General features: G+C 49.5%; 2 protein-coding genes across 5 annotated transcripts in view; one reads left to right on the top strand and one right to left on the bottom strand.

Moving 5' to 3' along the window:
- CD59 (CD59 molecule (CD59 blood group)) overlaps nt 1–20,646 on the bottom strand; it is a 684,742-nt gene that overhangs the window by 593,153 nt on the left and 70,943 nt on the right. The gene's annotated exons all lie outside the window — the stretch shown is intronic.
- Nucleotides 1–20,646, top strand: part of KIAA1549L (KIAA1549 like) — a 319,252-nt gene that overhangs the window by 278,406 nt on the left and 20,200 nt on the right. For all 4 annotated transcript variants that reach the window (XM_008269586.4, XM_002709213.5, XM_017345847.3 and 1 more), the window contains one exon: nt 13,125–13,475. In XM_008269586.4, coding sequence (XP_008267808.2) covers nt 13,125–13,475 — 351 coding nt within the window. The remainder of the gene's footprint in view (nt 1–13,124; nt 13,476–20,646) is intronic.

Below are 20,646 nucleotides of genomic sequence, written 5' to 3'. Positions count from 1 at the left end.
CCTCCTCTCTGTCCCACTGCTACTGCCTGGTCCCCGGTACTGACCACTGCTGAAGCTTCCAAACAGCCTCCAGGGGAGGCTTCCTAAAACACGATCCCTGCTTTCCAATCCTCCAGGCCCTCCCCTCAGCTTTGGGGAAAAGACTCAAACTTGCAGCTCCTGGCTCAGGACTCCTGCTCTCTGGCATGCCCAGCTCCCTGGTGCTCATCCTCCCCCGCCCATCTCCTGGGCTCCAGCCCTGATGTCCTTCCCCCACAGGTCACGTGGTCTCACCTCTCCGTGGCTCTGCGTGTGCTCACTGCTCTGCTCGGAGCATCCCTTCTGGACTGCTGCATCTGTGCCAAGATTGCTCAGCCTCCTCACCAGGGACATCTGGGACTGTGTAGCTCTCTGTGTTGGGAGGAAGAGGCTGCCCTGTGCCCTGTGCAGTGTTCAGCAGCAGCCCTGGCCTCTGCCCACTAGCTACCAGTAGCTCCTCCTGGTCGTGACAATCAAAATGTCTCTAACATTACCAAATGTCACTGGGGAGCTGAGCTGGGAATGGGGAGCAGACCCATTGACCTAGGCATTGCTTTCAGCATTATCTGTCCCAGAAGCTTTTCCAAGCTGCCATGCCTATGGGTCTCAATTAGCAATCTGTCCCTGGTGTTCCTGGAACACCTGGTACTCACCCAATCAAAGCCCTTACCTCCTGGCTTCTGTCTGTTGGTTCACCTATATCATTGTCCCATTGGACTCCTCGAGGGGAGGCATCATGTTTTATTCATCCTGAAGCCTCAGAACTTGTATTATTAACTGGCACATCATAGCTTCAGTGTTCTATTTGTTGAACAAATGAACAAACAAGTGTGTCAACTAGAAGAGGTGACCTCTGAGCTGAGACTTGAAAATTTGGGGCATATTTATAGCTCTGAGCCACATAAGCATTTGATTTGATCAAAACTGTAGAAGGGGCCAGCACCATGGCACACTAGGTTAATCCTCTGCCTGCAGTGCCAGCATCCCTTATGGGTGCCGGTTCTAGTCCCGGTTGCTCCTCTTCCAGTCCAGCTCTCTGCTGTGGCCCAGGAGAGCAGTGGAGGATGGCCCAAGTCCTTGGGACCCTGCACCTGCATGGGAGACCAGGAAGAAGCACCTGGTCCTGGCTTCAGATCGGCATAGCTGTGGCCATTGCAGCCATTTGGGGAGTGGACCAGCAGATGGAAGACCTTTCTCTCTGTCTCTCTCTCTCTCTCACTGTCTGTAACTCTACCTCTCAAATAAATAAATAAAATCTTTAAAAAAAAAAAACTGTAGAAAAATGGGTGTTAAAGTGTTGTAGTGCAGTCTGAATGGTAGTTATCAGTTAGGATGCTTTAGTTAAAAGCAGCAGAAAATGAAACCCAACTCGGACTGTCTCAAAACATAATGATAGGGGCCAGCATCCCATAGGGGTGGTGGTTCAAGTCCCAGCTGCTCTATTTCAGATCCAGCTCTCTGATAATGGTCTGGGAAAGCAACAGAAGATGGCCCACTTGCTTGCGCCCCTTCCATACATGTGGAAGACCTGGAAGAAGCTCCTGGCTCCTGGCTTTGGCCTGGCTCAGCTCTGGCTGTTGTGGCCATCTAGGGAGTGAACTAGCAGATAGAGGATCTCTCTCTCTCTCTCTCTTTCTCTCTCTCTCTCTCTCTGTCTCTCCCTCTGTCTTTGAAATTCTGACTTTCAAATAAATAACTCTTTTTTTAAAAAAGCAAACCCATAAAGGGAACATGTTGGTTACGATACATTCAGGCATGGTTTGATTGGGGCTGCATCTTTACTCAATGCAGTGTTCCCTTATATGTAAACTTTGTCTGCAGGTTGGCTCTCTCTGGTAAGAAATGGCTGCCATAGTCCCAGCCCTCATGTCTACAGCCTGCCTTGACTACCATAAGGAAGAATTATGAATTCACTGTGACTGGGGTGCGATAAATCAAGTGCTCACCCCTATATCATTTCCCACAGCCATGGAAGGCAGATGGGTTACCCTGGGCAGGATTTTTAGCCCAGCTGGGCCTCACTGCAGGAGCTGGGGTGGGCTTAGTCTCTTGCAGACGCCCTGGCCAAGACACAGGGAGAGGAGAGGGTGGGTGTGAGGCTGTCCTCACAGTATCTGCTGCTGGAGGAGCACCCATGGGTGGGTTTGTAAGGAGCAAACCCAGCACACTCCTCCATGTCGCCCTTCCCACCGACTTGGGCCTCTCAGCCTCAGTTGGCCCTCTGTGGAGGGAAAGACTACAGCGTGTTGTGCCCATCACTGCTGTGCACCGTGGTCTCTGGGAGGCCAGGATACAGTCAGAGATTCATGTTGGGGAGATAGAGCGGGGATCCTGTGCATCCTCCTGGCTCTCGCAAGAGCTGCAGAGGAGAACGAGCAGATGTGAGCTGGGGGTGAGGACAGCCTGCTTCGCCAGGGAGTAGTGCTGACTCACGCACGGGCCTCCCGGTATCCTTGCAGCCTGCGGTGCCGGCCCAGCCAAGACGGGGAGTGGCAGCACGTATGTGCTGACTCACCTCAACCGCAGGCAGCAAAGTGGCTTCTCTGTGAGAAAGTCCTTCCTGTGTGTTTGCTGCAGGTTGATCCCACACGTACACAGACACTTATTTTCTTTTTTTTTTTCTTTTTTTTTTTTTTTTTTTTTTTTTGACAGGCAGAGTGGACAGTGAGAGAGAGAGAGAGACAGAGAGAAAGGTCTTCCTTTGCCGTTGGTTCACCCTCCAATTGCCGCCGCGGCCGGCGCGCTGCAGCCGGCGCACCACGCTGATCCAATGGCAGGAGCCAGGTACTTCTCCTGGTCTCCCATGGGGTGCAGGGCCCAAGCACTTGGGCCATCCTCCACTGCACTCCCTGGCCACAGCAGAGAGCTGGCCTGGAAGAGGGGCAACCAGGACAGAATCCGGCGCCCCGACCGGGACTAGAACCCGGTTTTGCCGGCGCCACAAGGCAGAGGATTAGCCTGGTGAGCCGCGGCGCCGGCCGACTTATTTTCTTTTTTGGTGGGGACGAGTAGGCAGAGAGACAGACGGAGAGCGCCTATCCACTGGTCCATTCCCCAGATGCCTGAAATGGGCTGGAGCTGAAAGCCTGGAACTCAAGCCAGGTCTCCCATGGGAGCGACAGGAACCCACTTCCCTGAGGCATCACTGATACCTTCCAGGGTGCACATGACCAGGAAGCTGGGATCAGGAGCCAGGAGTGGACATTGAACCGGGTACTCTGTGTTGGAGGTGGCATCTTAACCAGCGTCTTAACTGCGAGGCCAAACACCCACTCTTGATTCCTTTTCGAAAGTTGTCATTAGTTGACTGTGGTTTATACTATTTATGGTTTAATTATTGTCAGAGTCCACAAACAATGTGGTGTAGTGGCTGTTCTCACAGCCTAGACTGGACTGCTCACCGGCTGTGTGAATTTGGGCTACTTAATTCACCTGTCTGAGCTTGAGTTTTCCTAGCTTTAAAGTGAGAATACAAATGGTACCTACCTTATAGGGTTGATGTAAGAATTAAATGAGTTAATGCAGGAAAGGCACATAAAGCAGGCAGTGATCTTAGCCATTATATAACTCTGGCTGACACCTTCCACGAGGGAGAGAGCAGTGCTCTTTCTACGTCTTTTCCATTGCAGCACTTCAGATGTCTGTGAGCTGCTCTGACCTCTATAGAGGATACCTATAGAGTATGTATATAGTATATCCTCTATAGAGGATACCTCTCAAAGGGTACCACCTTGTCTCCGGCACGATAGGAATAGAGAGTGGCTTTGTGAAGGATGCCCAAGACCTTTCTCCTATGGCCCCCACACAAGAACGTACCCCCAACGCTGACCTCTGAGGTCACACTTCCCCAAACACAAAGGTAGACCAGTGGTTGTAACTCAAGGCAAGTGGGACCTGTGACCTGCTCAGTACTGAACTTCCACTGCTCTGTGAAGGAAGGGCAGCCAGTTATGGGGGAGAAAGACAGGAGGATGGAGACTCCTGCTGCAGGCCGAAGATGTTTGGCTTCCGGAACAGTGATTGATGCTGACAGCGTGGAAGCACTATCTTTTATCCTTCGCTGCCCCATCTCCGTGGTCTGTAGTAACCACAGGTCGTTCTGGGAAGACTACAAAACCAAAAGTGCATGTCCCTCTTTGCCTAGCTGTCTTCGAGAGACCCAGTCATGTCTTTTCCACCCACCTGAAACACCAGCCGCGTGCTGCGTCCTCCTGTCTCAGTGCCCTGGGGTGATTGCAGGTCACCCATTGGAAGGCAATCACAGTGAAACCTGAAATTTTGCTGAGATTTGTAGAAATCCCATTTGCAGAAATCATGAAGCCATTATTTCGAGCCCACTGCCTGTTCTGGGGGATTCCACTCCCACTTTATCACTGGAGAAGCTTTAGAGATGCAGAATCAGTAGGAAGCTGTTGCAGAGGTCTCTCTGCTCCTTGACTAGGATAGTCTCCTCCCCACAGAGCCAAGGGAGTGCTTCCTGAAGTTGGATTTCCAGAAGCAAGTTTCTAGACATGCCTCTGCTCCCTCCGAGACAGGCAGCACTTGCAAGGGGGCTGCTGTAGCCAGGGCAGGCATTAACGAACCGGAGAGAAGCAGTGCTGCTTTACGTGGCTCAAAAGACCCTGATAGTTGGAAAGAAAAATGGACATGGAGCCATATCTGTTTCATCATGGCCAGATGGCCCGGAGATTCCTCCTGCGGAAGCTCCCGCCTGGTCTTTGGGCTCTTGCCAGGAAGTGGCAGAATTTGTTCAGAATGACTTCTCCTTTGCAGGATGGAGCTGTGATTGGCACAGAGCTAAAAATCAGGGCCTAGGGGCCCATTTGGGCGAGGGCCTTGAAATTCTTGTGCTCCAGAAATGCCATGCCAGGGTGATGTACTGATGTTGTGTGTCCTGAGAAGTGTGGACTTGTAAAGGATCTGTCTGCTCTGGGGCTCCTAACTCAAGAAGTTCCAGAATGACCAGCCTCAGGAGCCATTCACCTCTCCTCTTCAACTCTATTTAAGACTGCCTCATTCATGAAATGACTTTTGATGACTTCAGCTGTTGATGACTTCTAAGCAGAAATGTTTCAAACTTCATGCTAACTTCCACTCCTTCAGTCAATGAGTGTTTATTAATGTCCTGCTGTGTGCTGTTGCGGGATACAACAGGAAACAGAACGAAGTTCCTGCCCTCATGGAGCTTACATTCCAGCACAGGGAATAGAGAGTAGATGTCCAAGCACACAGATACGCAGCACACAGTGTCAGAAGTGCTAAGGTGGTCACAGAGTGACAGGGGCTGCTCTCAGACCTTGGCCATGGTAGGGCTTTCTAGGAAGTTGACTTTCTAGCGGGGACCTAGAATGAGGGGGCCAGGCATGCCGGCCCCAGGGCAAGGCTATTCCAGGGGCCATGGGAAAGGGCCCATGGGAAGCTACGTGCTCCGGGAGCTCAGAGGGCATTGAGGAGACCCATGGAGCATGATTCTCCTTCCTGGTTAAGGATCCCAGCTTTGATTCCTTCTTCCCCTTCACCCCCATGTATAACTTGTCAGCAAGTTCTCTGGCCTGTCTGAACTCAGCCATATCTCCGTCCAAGACCACCTAATCCTGCCACTGCCGCTGCCTTCTCTTCCTGCCTGGATTACTGCAAGAGCCTCCTTCCTAAGTGACCTCCCATGAATTCCAATCCCATTTCTCCTGAGCTTACAATTCTTCAGATGTTCCCCAACGACCTTTGAAAACAGCCCAACCTGTGGCCTTCAAGTTCCTGTGTGATGTAGCCCTCGACTGTCTCTCCCATCCTGTCTCCTGACAATTAGAACTCCAGCCACAAGGCCCATGTACTGATTTGCACAATTGATGTGGGCAGGCAGATAGGATAAATTCAGTTAGGTTTGTGAGCTGGAAGACCACACCTTCACCACACCCGCTGTGTGATCTCATGCCCCTACCTGATCCCACCTGCATGCCCACCTGCCAATCAGGCTATGTAACCACACCACTTTGGAAGTGGATAGAAGCCTGGAACACGATGGGCCCTTCCCTTGTGCCCCCTGCCCCAGTGCCTTGAGGGGCCGTGGCCTTCCAGCTACACGCTCTCTCCGCCTTCACTTCACTGCTCGTGCTAAGCTCCTTGTGGCTGCTATAACCAAATGCTCGCTGCACGTGGCTCCTGGCCTGCTCTCTACTCAGTATAGACCCCAACTTAGTTTCTAGACTTTTCTTTCTCCATTAGACTAAGCCCTTGCTCGCCTATGCATTTTCCTCACTAAATAAAAAGCTTAAAATAAAACTCACCATGCTGCCTAGTCTATTTGAGCCAGTATTCAGAATTCTTCTCTGAATTTGTGGCAAGAGCTCACACCCTTATTGATATAGGAAATATTGATAAGCAGATCAGTTTCACAGTGGCGGCTTAAACCACATAAATTCATGTCTCCCTGCCCGCCCCCCCGCCCCGAGGCCAGGCATCCTAGTTCAAGGCATTGGTTGGAGGATGGCTCCTTCCACGGCCTCTCTGTCAAGAGCGGCTTCTTCCTGAGTCTTCCCATAGTCTCCTTTGTGCGTTAGTGTGTCCACATTTCCTCCTCTTAAAGGACATGGTAATATTGACCCACTCTAATAACCTCATGTCAATTTAATGATCTCTATAAAAGCTGTCTCCATATACCATCACATTCTAAGATACTAGGGAACAGGGCTTCAATGTCTGAACTTGGGGGACAAAGTGGGGGCATAGGGGCTGGTGCCGTGGCACAGGTTAATCCTTCGCCTGTGGGACTGGCATCCCATATGGGTTCTGGTTCTAGTCCCGGCTGCTCCTCTTCCAATCTAGCTCTCTGCTACGGCCTGGGAAAGCAGCAGAGGATGGCACAAGTGCTTGGGCCCTGCACCTGCATGGGAGACCAGGAAGAAGCACCTGGAATCTGGCTTCAGATCGGTGCAGCTCTGGCCATTTCAGCCATTTGGGGAGTGAACCAATGGAAGGAAGACCTTTCTCTCTGTCTCTCCCTCTCACTGTCACTCTACCTTTTCTGTTTCACCCTCTCACTGTCACTCTACCTATCAAAGAAATAAATAAAATCTTTTTTTTTTTTTTTTTGACAGGCAGAGTGGACAGTGAGAGAGAGAGACAGAGAGAAAGGTCTTCTTTTGCCATTGGTTCACCCTCCAATGGCCGCCGCGGCCGGCGCGCTGCAGCCGGCGCACCACGCTGATCTGATGGCAGGAGCCAGGTACTTCTCCTGGTCTCCCATGGGGTGCAGGGCCCAAGCACTTGGGCCATCCTCTACTGCACTCCCTGGCCACAGCAGAGAGCTGGCCTGGAAGAGAGGCAACCAGGACAGAATCCGGCGCCCCGACCAGGACTAGAACCCGGTGTGCCAGTGCCGCAAGGCGGAGGATTAGCCTAGTGAGCCGCAGCGCCGGCCAATAAAATATTTTTTTAAAAAAAAGACTTTAATGTCAAAAAGAAACCTCTCTTTAAAAAAAAAAAAAAGTGAGGGCACAATCCATCCTGTTATAGGTCTGTTGCAGGGCTTCTTCATAAGCTTTCTTTTTTTGTTTAAGATTTTATTTATTTATTTGAGAAGTAGAGTTACAGACGGTGCGGTGAGAGGGAGAGACAGAGAGAAAGGTCTTCCTTCTGCTGGTTCACTCCCCCAGATGGCTGTAACAGCCGGAGCTGCACTGATCTGAAGCCAGGAGGCGGGTGCTTCTTCCTGGTCTCCCACATGGGTGCAGGGGCCCAAGGACTCGGGCCATCTTCTACTACTTTCCCAGGCCATAGCAGAGAGCTGGATTGGAAATAGAGCAGCTGAAGCCGGTGCCGCGGCTCACTAGGCTAATCCTCCGCCTAGCGGCGCCGGCACACCGGGTTCTAGTCCCGGTCGGGGCACCGGATTCTGTCCCGGTTGCCCCTCTTCCAGGCTAGCTCTCTGCTGTGGCCAGGGAGTGCAGTGGAGGATGGCCCAAGTGCTTGGGCCCTGCACCCCATGGGAGACCAGGAAAAGCACCTGGCTCCTGGCTCCTGGCTCCTGCCATCGGATCAGCGTGGTGCGCCGGCCGCAGCGCGCCGGCCGCGGCGGCCATTGGAGGGTGAACCAATGGCAAAAGGAAGACCTTTCTCTCTGTCTCTCTCTCTCACTGTCCACTCTGCCTGTAAAAAAAAAAAAAAAAAAAAAAAAAAAATCCAACATGTCTGCCACTTCCAGAAAATTCCCTGACCCCTCCAATCAGTGGATCTTCACTTCCTTCCTGATAGGCAACCACTTTTTGCTCTCTGCCATCGTGGTTACGCATGTATTCCAACCTCCTATAAATGGCGTTATTTGTATGTACTCTTGTGTTACTGGCTTTTTTCACTCAAGCTTCGTCTGTGTTGCTGTCTATATTATCAGTTTATTCTTTTTTGTTACTGAATACTGTCTCATTGTACAATTATGACTCTGTTTATTCGCCATCCTATTTGACATTGGGTCGTTTCCAGTTTGGAGCCAGGGTGGGGTCCAGGGGTCGGTGCTTAAACAGGGGGAGGGTGATGCAATGCTCCAGCCATAATCTTCATCCCATTTCATTCACATCAAAAGCATCTGCAAGGATGGGCAGGAAGTCAGAATGGTAACAGCGGTTATTTCTGGTGGTCGGATTAAAGTGGATTTTCATTTTGTTCCTCTTGCTTAGCTGTTTTCTAATTTCCTACCATGAACAGACACTGGTTGATTAATATTTTAGAATTGTGATTGAAGTATATTTTGATTAATTTATAAAATAGCTTCTTTTTAAAGAAAAGTTCCCCAATGGTCTTCCAAGAGTATGAGGTTGGAGAAGCCAAGTTAAAGAGGTTTAAAGATACATTCTCTGTCCCAGATGTGGGCCCAGACATTGTAACTGAGCCAACTTTCAGTTGCTCTGGTCTCCCCTAGCAAAAGACATTTCTAGAACTGTGCAAGGGAGGGAGGAGGGCCAACAGACATGGCCTGAGAGACTGAGCAAGATGACACACAGGAAACCTCACAGAGGGCTCACACATCCAGGTCCCCAGGTAGATATGAGCCCCTGCTATGTTAAGTGCTTTTGCATAACAGACAATAACCGGCTTCCACTCTGGGTTAGGCCCTGGAGTGGGAGTGGTGAATTAGTAAGACACTGACCCAGCCCCAAAGGAGCAAATAACAATAGTAATTACAGCTAACGTCTACTAAATGCTTACACGCCAGATACTCTGAGAAGTGCTTCATATTTGTGTATCGGGGCTTTTCATTCTTACAGGAAGCTAAGAGGCAGATTATCTCTATAATTGTTTTATATTCTGTCCTCTGGGTCGCAGGAGCCTGTTTGTCCCTCTGTCAAAGGCTGCACCTGTGGTGTGGTATTGGATCTGTTTATATAAGCGTACTTCAAAAAGGTCACGGAACATAAAATGGAAAGACAATGCACATCTTCGACTAACTTTTTGAAGTGCTCTTGTGTATGTATAGTGGGTCAGTGCTTGGGTGCTGGAATCAACTTTTCTGGATTCAAATCACAGCTCTGCCAATATTTGGCCTTTCTATGCCTCAATTTTCCCATCTTTAAAATGGTAGTGATCGGCCGGCGCCGCGGCTCACTAGGCTAATCCTCCGCCTAGCGGCGCTGGCACACCGGGTTCTAGTCCCGGTTGGGGCGCCAGATTCTGTCCCGGTTGCCCCTCTTCCAGGCCAGCTCTCTGCTGTGGCCAGGGAGTGCAGTGGAGGATGGCCCAGGTGCTTGGGCCCTGCACCCCATGGGAGACCAGGAAAAGCACCTGGCTCCTGGCTCCTGCCACCGGATCAGCGCGGTGCGCCGGCCGCAGCAGCGGCCACTGGAGGGTGAACCAACGGCAAAGGAAGACCTTTCTCTCTGTCTCTCTCTCTCACTGTCCACTCTGCCTGTCAAAAAAAAAAAAATGGTAATGATCATAGTTACCTCCTAAGTTATCGTAGGGATGAAAAGAGTCAGTGTGTGTAGTACCCTTGGAACAGTGTGCTAGCTACTATTATTGTTGGTGTTGTTCTTTGTCTCCTCCTATGGACTGAGAGCTCCTTCACAGTTGGGTCACCATCTTATCAGTTGTTGTATCTACAGCCCCTAACGTAGGGCTTAGTACAGGGTGGAAACCAAGAGTTGCCCAGTAAGTAATAGAACAAGCATCATTACTCATATGTTGTGGGGTGGGGGAGGCATGTTTCCCTTCATTAATAGATAGATTCTCCTAGGGATGATGATAATGGCAAGGTGAACCTCCCATAGCAGGGAGAGTCCAAGGAACAGGAAATATGAGACCACAGTTCAACTCTCCCATTTTACAGATGAGAAGCCTGAGGGTTAGGGAGTTCGTGTGACTTGCTTGTGATCATGCAGCTCATTAGTATTGGAACAAATGGGTTAGGGAGCTTGAGCCTTCTATCTTGTATCTTAACCTCAAATTCTATCCCATGGGGAATTGCATAGAATGTTTACATTTCTGTTCAAGTTCACAAAGCTTTATTGGATGCCAAGTGCCTTATGCTAGGCTTTTGAGAAATGGGTAGCATGGACTCAAGCATTGTCTAATCTTGGGCAAGACAGACATTAAATTAGTAAACCCAAATGTGATGAGAGGAAGCCCAGGATACAATGAGCGTGGGCCTGGTTTCCATCTGTAGGTGTTGAGGGACGGAAACGCCAAGTGAGAATTGTGAAAAAAACAGGATTTCTCTAGAAGGTTGTTGAACAAGACTGTTGAGGTCATACTTGAAGTGTGATGCTGGACCCTCCAGTAAAAGAATCCCTCCCCCTCACACACACACACACACACACACACACACACACACACAGCGCTGTGCAGAGTGGAAACCCTGTAGGGGGAAGCAGATGTTAATTTCTGTGGGATGGGAGTCATAGGGCAGATGGCAGTGGGTAGCCCCTCTCCCCAGCACCCTTATTCAGAGAAACCCCAGCCCCACCAGCACAGCCCCCACCCCCCAGGGCCACTGGGAGAGGGGGAGAGTAGGGAGTTGAGAAGTGCCCTAATATGAATTCACACCACCAACATCAATGGAAATGCACTGCACGGCTCGGGGTGGGAAAATCGCAGCTCAGCTCACCCCAGTGCCCCTAATCTCCCAATGGGGGCAACTTAACATTGAGCATCTTTTTATATCCGGGAGACCTGGGAGGAAGAAGCCAGCATGGATGAGAAACCTAAGAGGCAGTGCAGAGCAGCCAGATACACACAGGTCAGGAGCAGGAGCACAGAGGTTATCACTGCCCACCCCTGGTCACGGTGGGCAAGACCATTAACTGCTTTGGCCTCAACTTCACCTGTAAAATGGGACCAGAATTAAACAATCTCCTTAAGTCCCTTCAGGCTCCAGAATTTTCCATGCATGTAAAGAAAATTTCTTTCCGAAGTTGCATTCAGTATCCCAGAAGGGATAGTGAGGTGAAATCTAAACAGGCGATTTGCTGGCAGAGCTCGCAAGCCTTTCCCCAAAGCCCCTCCAAGAGGAGAGCCCCAGAGAGGTCCCCAGCCCGGGGCCTGGGGACCCGCACCCAAGCGTGAGATGTCCTTGAGTTCTCGTTTATCATGCCAAAGGTCATTGCATAGTTGATTCTATAGTCTGTCTCTGCCTGTGTTAATATAAAAATAGTATGTTAAGTTACTTCCTGTAGATGAGTCTAGACTTGAAGGTTGACAGAGAACCTCACTTTTCATCTTGAACTTCAGCCAAGTCCCAACTCTGGGTGATAAGATTACAGGAAATGTCTGATTTCTTGTATGTGCTTCCTGTATTGTCTCTTTCTTCTCTCATGAGCATCCTTAATTTAATACTGAAGAAAAGTAGACACACATTCTAAAAATGAAGTATGTCACAATTCACAGATATCACCGTATCTGAGGGGGAAGCAGTTGCCTTTATGCATTAGTTCTCCAATGACACTTTGTTGCTCTGCTCACTTTATCCATCCCAGTGCTCCATACCTCGTCATTACGTAAGAAATCCGTGCAGTCAAAAAAATGAAATCCTGGCGGTTATGACAATGGCGGCAGCTACTGTATCATTGCATTTTTACCATGTGCTGTCGATCTAAGTTCTTTACACATGTGCTCATTTAATCCTTACAAAAAAAACACCAGGAAGTTACGGTAACTGACCTGGCTGCAGTATGTTGAGCGCTCTGCCCTAGCCTCTTGGCACACCTTTCGGATCTGGTTCTTGCTGCGGCACCTGCTCCAGGGCAGCACTCTGTCCCCTCGGCAGTCCCTTCTCTCTTGCTGTTTGTGTCCTTGCCCTCTGAGATTGTGCTTGTGCCAGACTTGTGGCCTGAGCTCCTGCCGGCATCCCACAGGACAGTGGAGAGCAGCCTCAGAACAAAGAGCAGGCACTAAAGAAGGCGTCCTTGGCAGGCAAGCGTCAGACAGTCCCTGCAGCCTGCTCTGGGCACTGAGGAAATCCCAGCCCCTTGTCCACCTAGGCCCCGTGGGCTGCTCCCAGGATCAAAGGTACAGTGCAGGCAGGAGAGCATTCCAGAGCAGTGGTTCTCAAATTTGAGCAGGCACCAGAAGCTCCTGGACAACTCATTAAAGAAACAGACTGCTGGGCGCCACCCCAGGGCCTCTGATCCACCCTGCAGCACACTTTGAGATCAGAAACCTAGAGGCAGGAGGTTGATTCTTTTTAATAACTGATTTTGAGCATCCAGTGATTTTCTAACCCATGGCTGGACATAGGATCATCTGAATGCTCTCCCTGGGGATATGACTATGGAATGCTCTAGATTCTCATACCCAAAGCCACAAGGGTGGAAGATATCTCAAAGATGTAGACAATACCACTCATTTCGCCATTGAACGCTCTTTTTTATTAGTGTGCTCATTGGCAAAGCCTGCAACATTGATTGAGCTGTGGATACCCAAGGGGCACAATGGCAGCTGGGGGTTGGCTGACTGATGCAGGTGACTTCCCCTGTGCTGCGAATCCTAGCTAGGATGCCTACGGTCGAATTTAAATTAGACTCATGACATATCATCCCCGGAATGTCTTGGAGTAAATGGCAGACCACCTTATTGGGCAGGAAAGTTCATTAACGAATCAATGGCTTTGTTTGATCCCACAGACTGAGCCTGAAATCATAGAGGAGACCAATGTTGACCGAGTTCACGAGCCCCGGGGCTATGCCAGGTCCCGGCAGGTGAAAGGCCATTCGGAGACTTCCACACTGAGCTCACAGCCGTCCATCGACGAGGTCAGGCAGCAAATGCACATGCTGTTGGAGGAGGCCTTCAGCCTGGCGTCCGCAGGCCACGCCAGCCAGAGCCGGCACCAGGATGCCTATGGCTCGGCCCAACACCTGCCCTACTCCGAGGTGGTGACCAGCGCGCCAGGGACCATGACGCGGCCCAGAGCTGGGGTGCAGTGGGTGCCGACCTACCGCCCAGAAATGTACCAGTACAGCCTGCCCAGGCCGGTAAGTCACACATCCAGCCCTTTGCGTGTAGGCCAGTGGGGGCCCCAAAGCAGGGACTCTAGTGATGAGCCACCATGGCGTTTGGGGATGAATTTTGCTGAGCTCTCTCATGCTCCATCTGTGACCCAAAGCCAAGACTTCCATTCCTGTGGGCAAGGCACACAGAAGCCCTGACATCCAGCGACAGTGTATTGTAGATGAATTTCCTTTTCTACCAGTCCTGCTTGTAAGGGGCGGGCCCATCCTTCATGCATGGGTGGTTTCCTACACTTTTATTTTAAATGTCAGAGAGCACCACAGGGCCACATCGTGCTAAAGGGCTCTGTAGCCTGGTGGTTAGGAACATAAGCTGCCTTAACTGAATCTCAGCTCTACTACACCCTGGCTGTGCAACGTGGAAAAGTTACTTAAATCCTCTCCAGATGAAAGTAAAGAAAAATAACCTACTTCTTAGGGTTGCCCTAAAGGTTAAAGGAGTTGATTTATGTAAGGCACTGGAAGAATGTCGGATCCATAGTAAATGCTACAGAAGTGTGGGTCATGATTATTTCATTTAGAAGCAAGTGCACCTCTGTATTTGAGACAGCACCCAATGTCTAGAAGCTTCCATGATTTACACACAGTTTTAATTAGTTTGCATTCACTCATCATAGACAGACTTAGTTTCTTTTTTTTTTTTTTTTTTTTTTGACAGGCAGAGTGGACAGTGAGAGAGAGAGACAGAGAGAAAGGTCTTCCTTTGCCGTTGGTTCACCCTCCAATGGCCGCCACAGCCAGCACGCTGCGGCCGGTGCACTGCGCTGATCTGATGGCAGGAGCCAGGTACTTTTCCTGGTCTCCCATGGGGTGCAGGGCCCAAGCACTTGGGCCATCCTCCACTGCACTCCCTGGCCACAGCAGAGAGCTGGCCTGGAAGAGGGGCAACTGGGACAGAATCCGGCGCCCCGACCAGGACTAGGACCTGGTGTGCCGGAGCCGCAAGGTGGAGGATTAGCCTAGTGAGCCACAGTGCCGGCTTCAGACTTAGTTTCATAAGTTGCAGACTGTAACAATGCTATGGGCATCTATGATTTCTCCTCCATAATGTCCCATGTCCTATCCCCAGGGCTTACTCCTTAACAAAGCTTTGTAAATTGTTCCTGGGATATGTAGGTCCCTAATAAAAGCCAACAGTTGTTGCGTGTTTTGCTGGTAGTGGATACTGACCCAAGATTTTCTTATAGATTCATTTGTTTAGTCTTCACAACAAGCCTCTGAGCCAGGTACTAGTGGTATCCCTGATTTACAGGTGAGGAGCTGAGGCTGCACGACTCGTTCAAGAGGCAGAGCTGGGACCCAGGGTTGGGTGTTCTGGCCCCAGAGCCCATGTTCTTAACCAGCAGGCTCTATTGCCCTGTGCTGCATTACCCTGCCTCTCCATCCATGTTTTTTCTTTCATTTGCAGTAGACTATCTGGGGCACCCCTGGGCTTGGGCCCCCACCCCTAAAGTCCTCTCTACCCTAGCACTTGGTAAACTGCTGAGATACTCCGTCTTCATGTACTCTACACACTGGAGTGAGGCTCTTTGTTTCCCCCCTTGGCTCCAGATTCTCCCTGCAGGCCTCTGAGATGTCTCCCTTGGAAGTATTCCTAATCCCTCCATCTCTGTGCCCACCCCAGTGTTTGAGTCATGCTTCTGCCTGGCTCCTGGCCCAGCCTTCCTCTCTGCACCCTCTAGCTCCCTCCTTGGCTTATTAAGCATTGGCAGGAGAGACTGAAGTTTGTTTCCAGTTGAACCTCTCAGGGAGGTGGCTGTGCTCAGGGTCATGGTCAACGCAAGGTCTTATCCATAGAATGGCAGGTGTCTTGTCTCTTCACTGCACAGTGATCAGATCCCAGGAATCTGACTCTTGGTGATTAAGCTCACAACTGCCTTATGCTTATGGATAATAACTTACCAACCTGGGTGACCGGGGGCCAGAATACTTATGTTCCCTGATCTTCCTGGCCTTCCAGGAGGAAGCCAATCCAGGGAAAAGAAGCCATCATCAGAAGGAGAACCAGTTGTCCCTAAAATCACCTCTGTTGAATGCAGATCCACAGTTCAAACAATAAAGGAAATGGGATAAATAAAGGACATTGTTTGTAGTACTATTAATTTATTTTTATTTACTTGAAAAGCAGAATGACGGGGGAGAGAGAGAGAAATCTTTTGTTTGCTAGTTCAGTCATCAAATGCCTGCAACTCCCAGGGACTGGGCCAGGCTGAAATCAGGAGCCAGGAACTCCATCCCAGTCCCTCAGATGGGTGGCAGGGACAATGCCTGAGCCCTCACCTCACTACTGCCTCCCAGGGTGCACATTAGCAGGAGGCTGGATCAGAAGCCGGGCAGCCAGGCATCCCAAGAGGCGGTTCAACTACTGTGTCACAAGGGACATCTTTTTAACATCCCATTTTATAAAATACAGGTAAAATACAAATTGTTAATATGATATTTCTATTTGTAGTGTTGTGATGTGCATATAATATAAAATTTGTCATTTTGAAGTATACAGGACAATAGTGTCACATACATTCACATTGCCACCCAACCAACCTCCAGAACTCTTCATCTTATATAACAGAAACTCTACCTGTTAAAAAGCAACTCCCCTTTCTCCAGCCCACAGCCCTGGCATCCAGCATTCTACTTTCTGTTCTGTGAGTTGGGCTACTCTGAGTACCTCAAAGAAATGCACTCACACTGAGGGTGTTCATGGGAGATGCATATTATGAAAATAACCATGCATGGATGTCAATGTTTCTCTTGCACCACAATAAACTTATCTTTTAATTCCATTTTGCCATGAACTCTGTCGCTCCCCCTCTTCATGGAGGAGTGACACTGAACCCTGCCTAGGCTTCATATCCGAGTCACGGCACCATTATGTCGCTCCCCGTCTTCGTGGAGGAGCGACACTGAACCCTGCCTAGGCTTCATATCCGAGTCACGGCACCATTATGTCGCTCCCCGTCTTCGCGGAGGAACGACACAGGACCCTGCGCTGTTCTTTCGTCTGCTCGGCCTTCCCCGGGTTTACTGCTGGTTCTTCCCGGGTTGGCTACCGTCCCTTCCACCTCCGTGGAAGGGCAGTTCCCCCTGGCCACTTTCCCCACTTCCGCGGGGGAGCAGCACACCGCCGGCCGGCTCTCTCGGGGGCTGCACAGGTGTCCCTTCAGATAGATGTTCCTCTTAGATGTTCCTGGTGCATGTTGTCTCTCTCCTCCTTTATAGTCCTCTTCCACCAATCCCAACTCTGCTACCCACACACCGAGTACGCTGCTCTCCTCCAATCAGGAGCAGGTCCTACAGTTTATTGGTTGAACTGGAGGCAGCTGTGTAGAAGCTGTTTCCTCCTCTCCCAGCGCCATATTGTGGGAGAGCAGATGCATAGAATAAGTCTTAATTCCAGTAACTTAGTCTAGTCTGAGTTGCTCCCAGTTGCTCCCCACAAACTCTTTGAGTACCCTCCTACAATATTTGGGTTTTTATGGCTGGTGTATGTCACTTAGCATGACATCCGCTGTGTTGTAACATGCATCAGAATGTCCTTCCTCTCTAAGGCTGGATACAGTCTCATTGTATTGATAGACTACATTTTCTAGAGCCACGTGTCCATGAGTGGGCCCTTCCACCTGTTGGCAGCTGTGAATCGCGCTGCTGTGAACAAGGGCGTACACATCTCTCTTCAGGTCCTTGCTGTCTGTTCTTTTGAGTGTATAACCAGGAGTGGAATTGTCGGGTCAGATGGGATTCTATTTGTTTATTTATTCATCTGAGAGGTCGAGAAAGAGAGAGTTCACCCCTCAAATACCTGCAATGGCCAAGGCTGAGCTGTGCTGAAGCTGGGAGCCAGGAACTCGATGTAGGTCTTTCACCTGGGCAGCAGGAACACAATTACCTGAGCCACCACCACTGCCTTCCCCGGGCATTAGCACAGAACTGGAGTCAGAAGCCAGAGGCAGGTCCAGGCGTGCTAACTGGTGTCTTAGCTGCCAGGCCAAATGCCGGTCCCTGGAATTCTGTTTTTAATTTTTTAGGAACTGTCATATAGTTTTGCACCACTTTGCATTCCCACCAGCAGTGCGGCAGAGTTCCAGTTTCTCCACATCCTTGACAACACGTATTTTCTGTTCTTTGGCTAGTAGTCATCCTTAGGGTGGGAGATGTTAGCCCATTATAGTGTAGATTTGCACTTCCCTAGTGATTGGTGATGTTGAGCATTTGTCTACATGCTTTTTGGTCTTTATTTCTTAACAGGATTTCTAGGGTTAAACAGACTTTTGGGTAAACAGGAACAAGGATTTGTCTCCACCACGAGGGAAGTGGCTGGGTGCATTGCAGAGAAGTAGCCGTCACCCAAAGGCTACCACCTGCCACCTTCCCATCAGTCTGGAGTCCAAGCAGCTTTTCTTTTTTTTTCCAGAAAGAGAAAAGTCTCACTTGGCCTTCGATTTCTATCATCATAGCATAGTTTCCCATGACAGTTATATTATAGTTTCCAAGATTACAGTGTTCTACTAATCACACACTAGATTGGTCCCTGCCTTTTTTTGAAGATGGGGAATTTTCTCACTGACACATAGGAAGCACCCTAATCTCACCACAATGATATGGGCCCAGACTCTGGTGTTTGCCACTGGCTCATCCTTCCTGGTCTCTGTGTGTTCAGCAGATCCCTGCATTTAATCTTTGCCCCAGCACAGGTAGGACGGCATCTACCAGCTGGGCAACCTTAAGCAAGGGGCTGCAGCTCTTAGCCCCAGGCCCCTGGGCCATGAGGTGGTGGTCAGAAGAAGGCTGGAGTGAAGATGAGATGATAATTCACATGAAATGCTTAGCACAGTCCTGGCACCACGTAAGCACCCGACAGTCATTAGCTGATTTTTTATTAGATTTTTTTTATTTATTTGAAAGACAGAGTTAGAGAGGGAAAGGGAGAGACACAGAGAGAGAGAGACAGAGACAGAGATCTTCCATCCACTGGTTTACTCCCCAAATGGCCACAAGGGCTGGAGCTCAGCCAATCTAAAGCCAGTAGCCAGGAGCTTCTTTCAGGTCTCCCACATGGGTGCAGGGGCCCAGGTTGTTGGGCCATCTTGCACTGCTTTTCCCAGGCCAGCAGCAGACAGCTGGATCAGAAGTGGGACTTGAACTGGTGCTCATATGGGATGCCGGCATTTTGCATTGTGGGACACTGGGAAAACTCAGTGTTATATTGCAGGTTGGCAGTTGTGCCAAGAAGGGCCAAAATATCAGCATTACGTATTTTACAAATGAGCTAAATGGTAAAGGACTGAGAAATAATGCAACAGAGTGATGGGCCATCAAACTGGAGCAACATTAAAGGCAGCTCTGTTGTTGTTAAGATTTGCCTTTTCCAACGACTCATGTGGCCCCAGTCGTCATGAAAGAGGAAATAGCTAACAATACACAGTAGAAATGATGATTCTTAACCCACGCTCTTACAGAGCCCCCTTGTGCTATGATAATGTGGAAATCAATAGAGAAGGTGGCAATTTAAAATGAGAACTATGATTACTTTTCCCCTTCCAAAAAGGAAGTGGCTCGAGCTCTGCTGGGGGATAATTGGAAGTGGGCGGCGTACATGTGCAAGGCCAGGCGGATGGCGGTTGTATCATAGAGAAAGTTACTGCTGGAAGTTTGGCCCTTCTGCTCTGCCATTTGGTAGACTCTTGATCATACCTTACACTGCAGTCTGCCCAGCAGTTGAACTCAACACCTAATGACCAATCCATTTTCACTAGCAGCCATAATGGGGTTGTGCCGAGTAGCATAAAAGCATCCTACAGACTTCCTGACGGCGGGCAGAACAGGGAATGCTGAGAAAGGCAGCAAGGGCTGGAACTTCCTCCCCACTGGGTTCTTGACAGATGAAATCCACGGTCATAACAACTACAGCAGCAACAGTTGCCCTCTACTGAGCTCCCATTCTTTGTTAGGCATTAAGCTAAGTGTGCTACACAGACATAATCTCTTCTGATCCAGCCACTGCCCGATGAGGCCAGTATTGTCATCTGCAAGGATTCCAAGAGGAAACTCAGCTTGGAGAAGTAAAGAAATTTGCCCAGGTTTATGTAGTTGTATCCTCGGGGATTGTAGTTGTATCCACTGGGGTTGGGTCCAGGACTCCCTGTGGACACCAACATCTGAAGATGCTGGAGTCCTTTGTCTAAAATGGTACAGTGTTTGTATATAACCTACACACCTCTTCCTGTACCCTTGAAATCATCTCTGACTATTCATAATACCTAAAACAATAAATGCTATGTAAACAGCTGTTACGCTGTATTGTGTAGGTAATAATGAAGAGAAGAGAAATCTATATATGTTCAGTATGGATGCAATATTTTTCTGAAGATTTCTCTTCATGGTTGGTTGAACTCATGGATGTCAAACCCGTAGCTGCAGAGGGCTACTGTCCAGCTACTGGCAGAACTGGAGTTCTCTAACCCTGAAGCCCACACTCTTAGCATCTCCCAGCTAAAGTGGGTTCCCTGGTTGCCCTCCAGCCTCTGATGAAAAGTCAAATACCCAACACGTGGGAGTACAATCTTCTCATAAGCAATTTTACTTTGGTGTGAGGGTACTTCGAAAAGTTTGTGGAAGGTGGAATTAAAGGATACGTTTATTTGAGTGCAAAAAAAATGAAAGTCTGTGCATATTTAGGAATCGTCGGAAAGTTCATGGAAATGTATATGGTGAAAAAACCTTATGATGTAGGTATTTAGCCCAGTGGTTAAAATGCCAGTTAGGATGAACTGCATTCCACATGAGAGGACCTGCGTTTGGTACCCTGCTCCAGTATCCTGCTAGTGCAAATCCTGGGAGGCAGCCGCGATGGCCTAAGTAATTGGGTCCCTGCCACCCATGTGGGAGACTCAGGTGGAATTCCAGGCTCTTGACTTTGGCCTGGCCCAGCCCTGGCTATTGCAGCCATATGGGGAGTGAACCAGCAGATGGAAGATCTCTGTCTATCTCTCCCTCTCTCTTTGTAGCTCTGCCTTTCAAATAAATAAAACAAAGCCACACGTGGATTTCAAAAGTTTTGTGTGCCACAACAGACATCTGTTGAAGTCACTTTCCATGAACTTTTTAAATGCCCTCATATTTCCTGTCATTACCCTCA

The sequence above is a fragment of the Oryctolagus cuniculus genome, chromosome 1, assembly GCF_964237555.1.
Source record: "Oryctolagus cuniculus chromosome 1, mOryCun1.1, whole genome shotgun sequence".
NCBI lineage: Eukaryota > Metazoa > Chordata > Mammalia > Lagomorpha > Leporidae > Oryctolagus > Oryctolagus cuniculus.
Note: the sequence above shows the minus strand (reverse complement) of the source record. Positions and strands in the feature narration are given on the sequence as shown.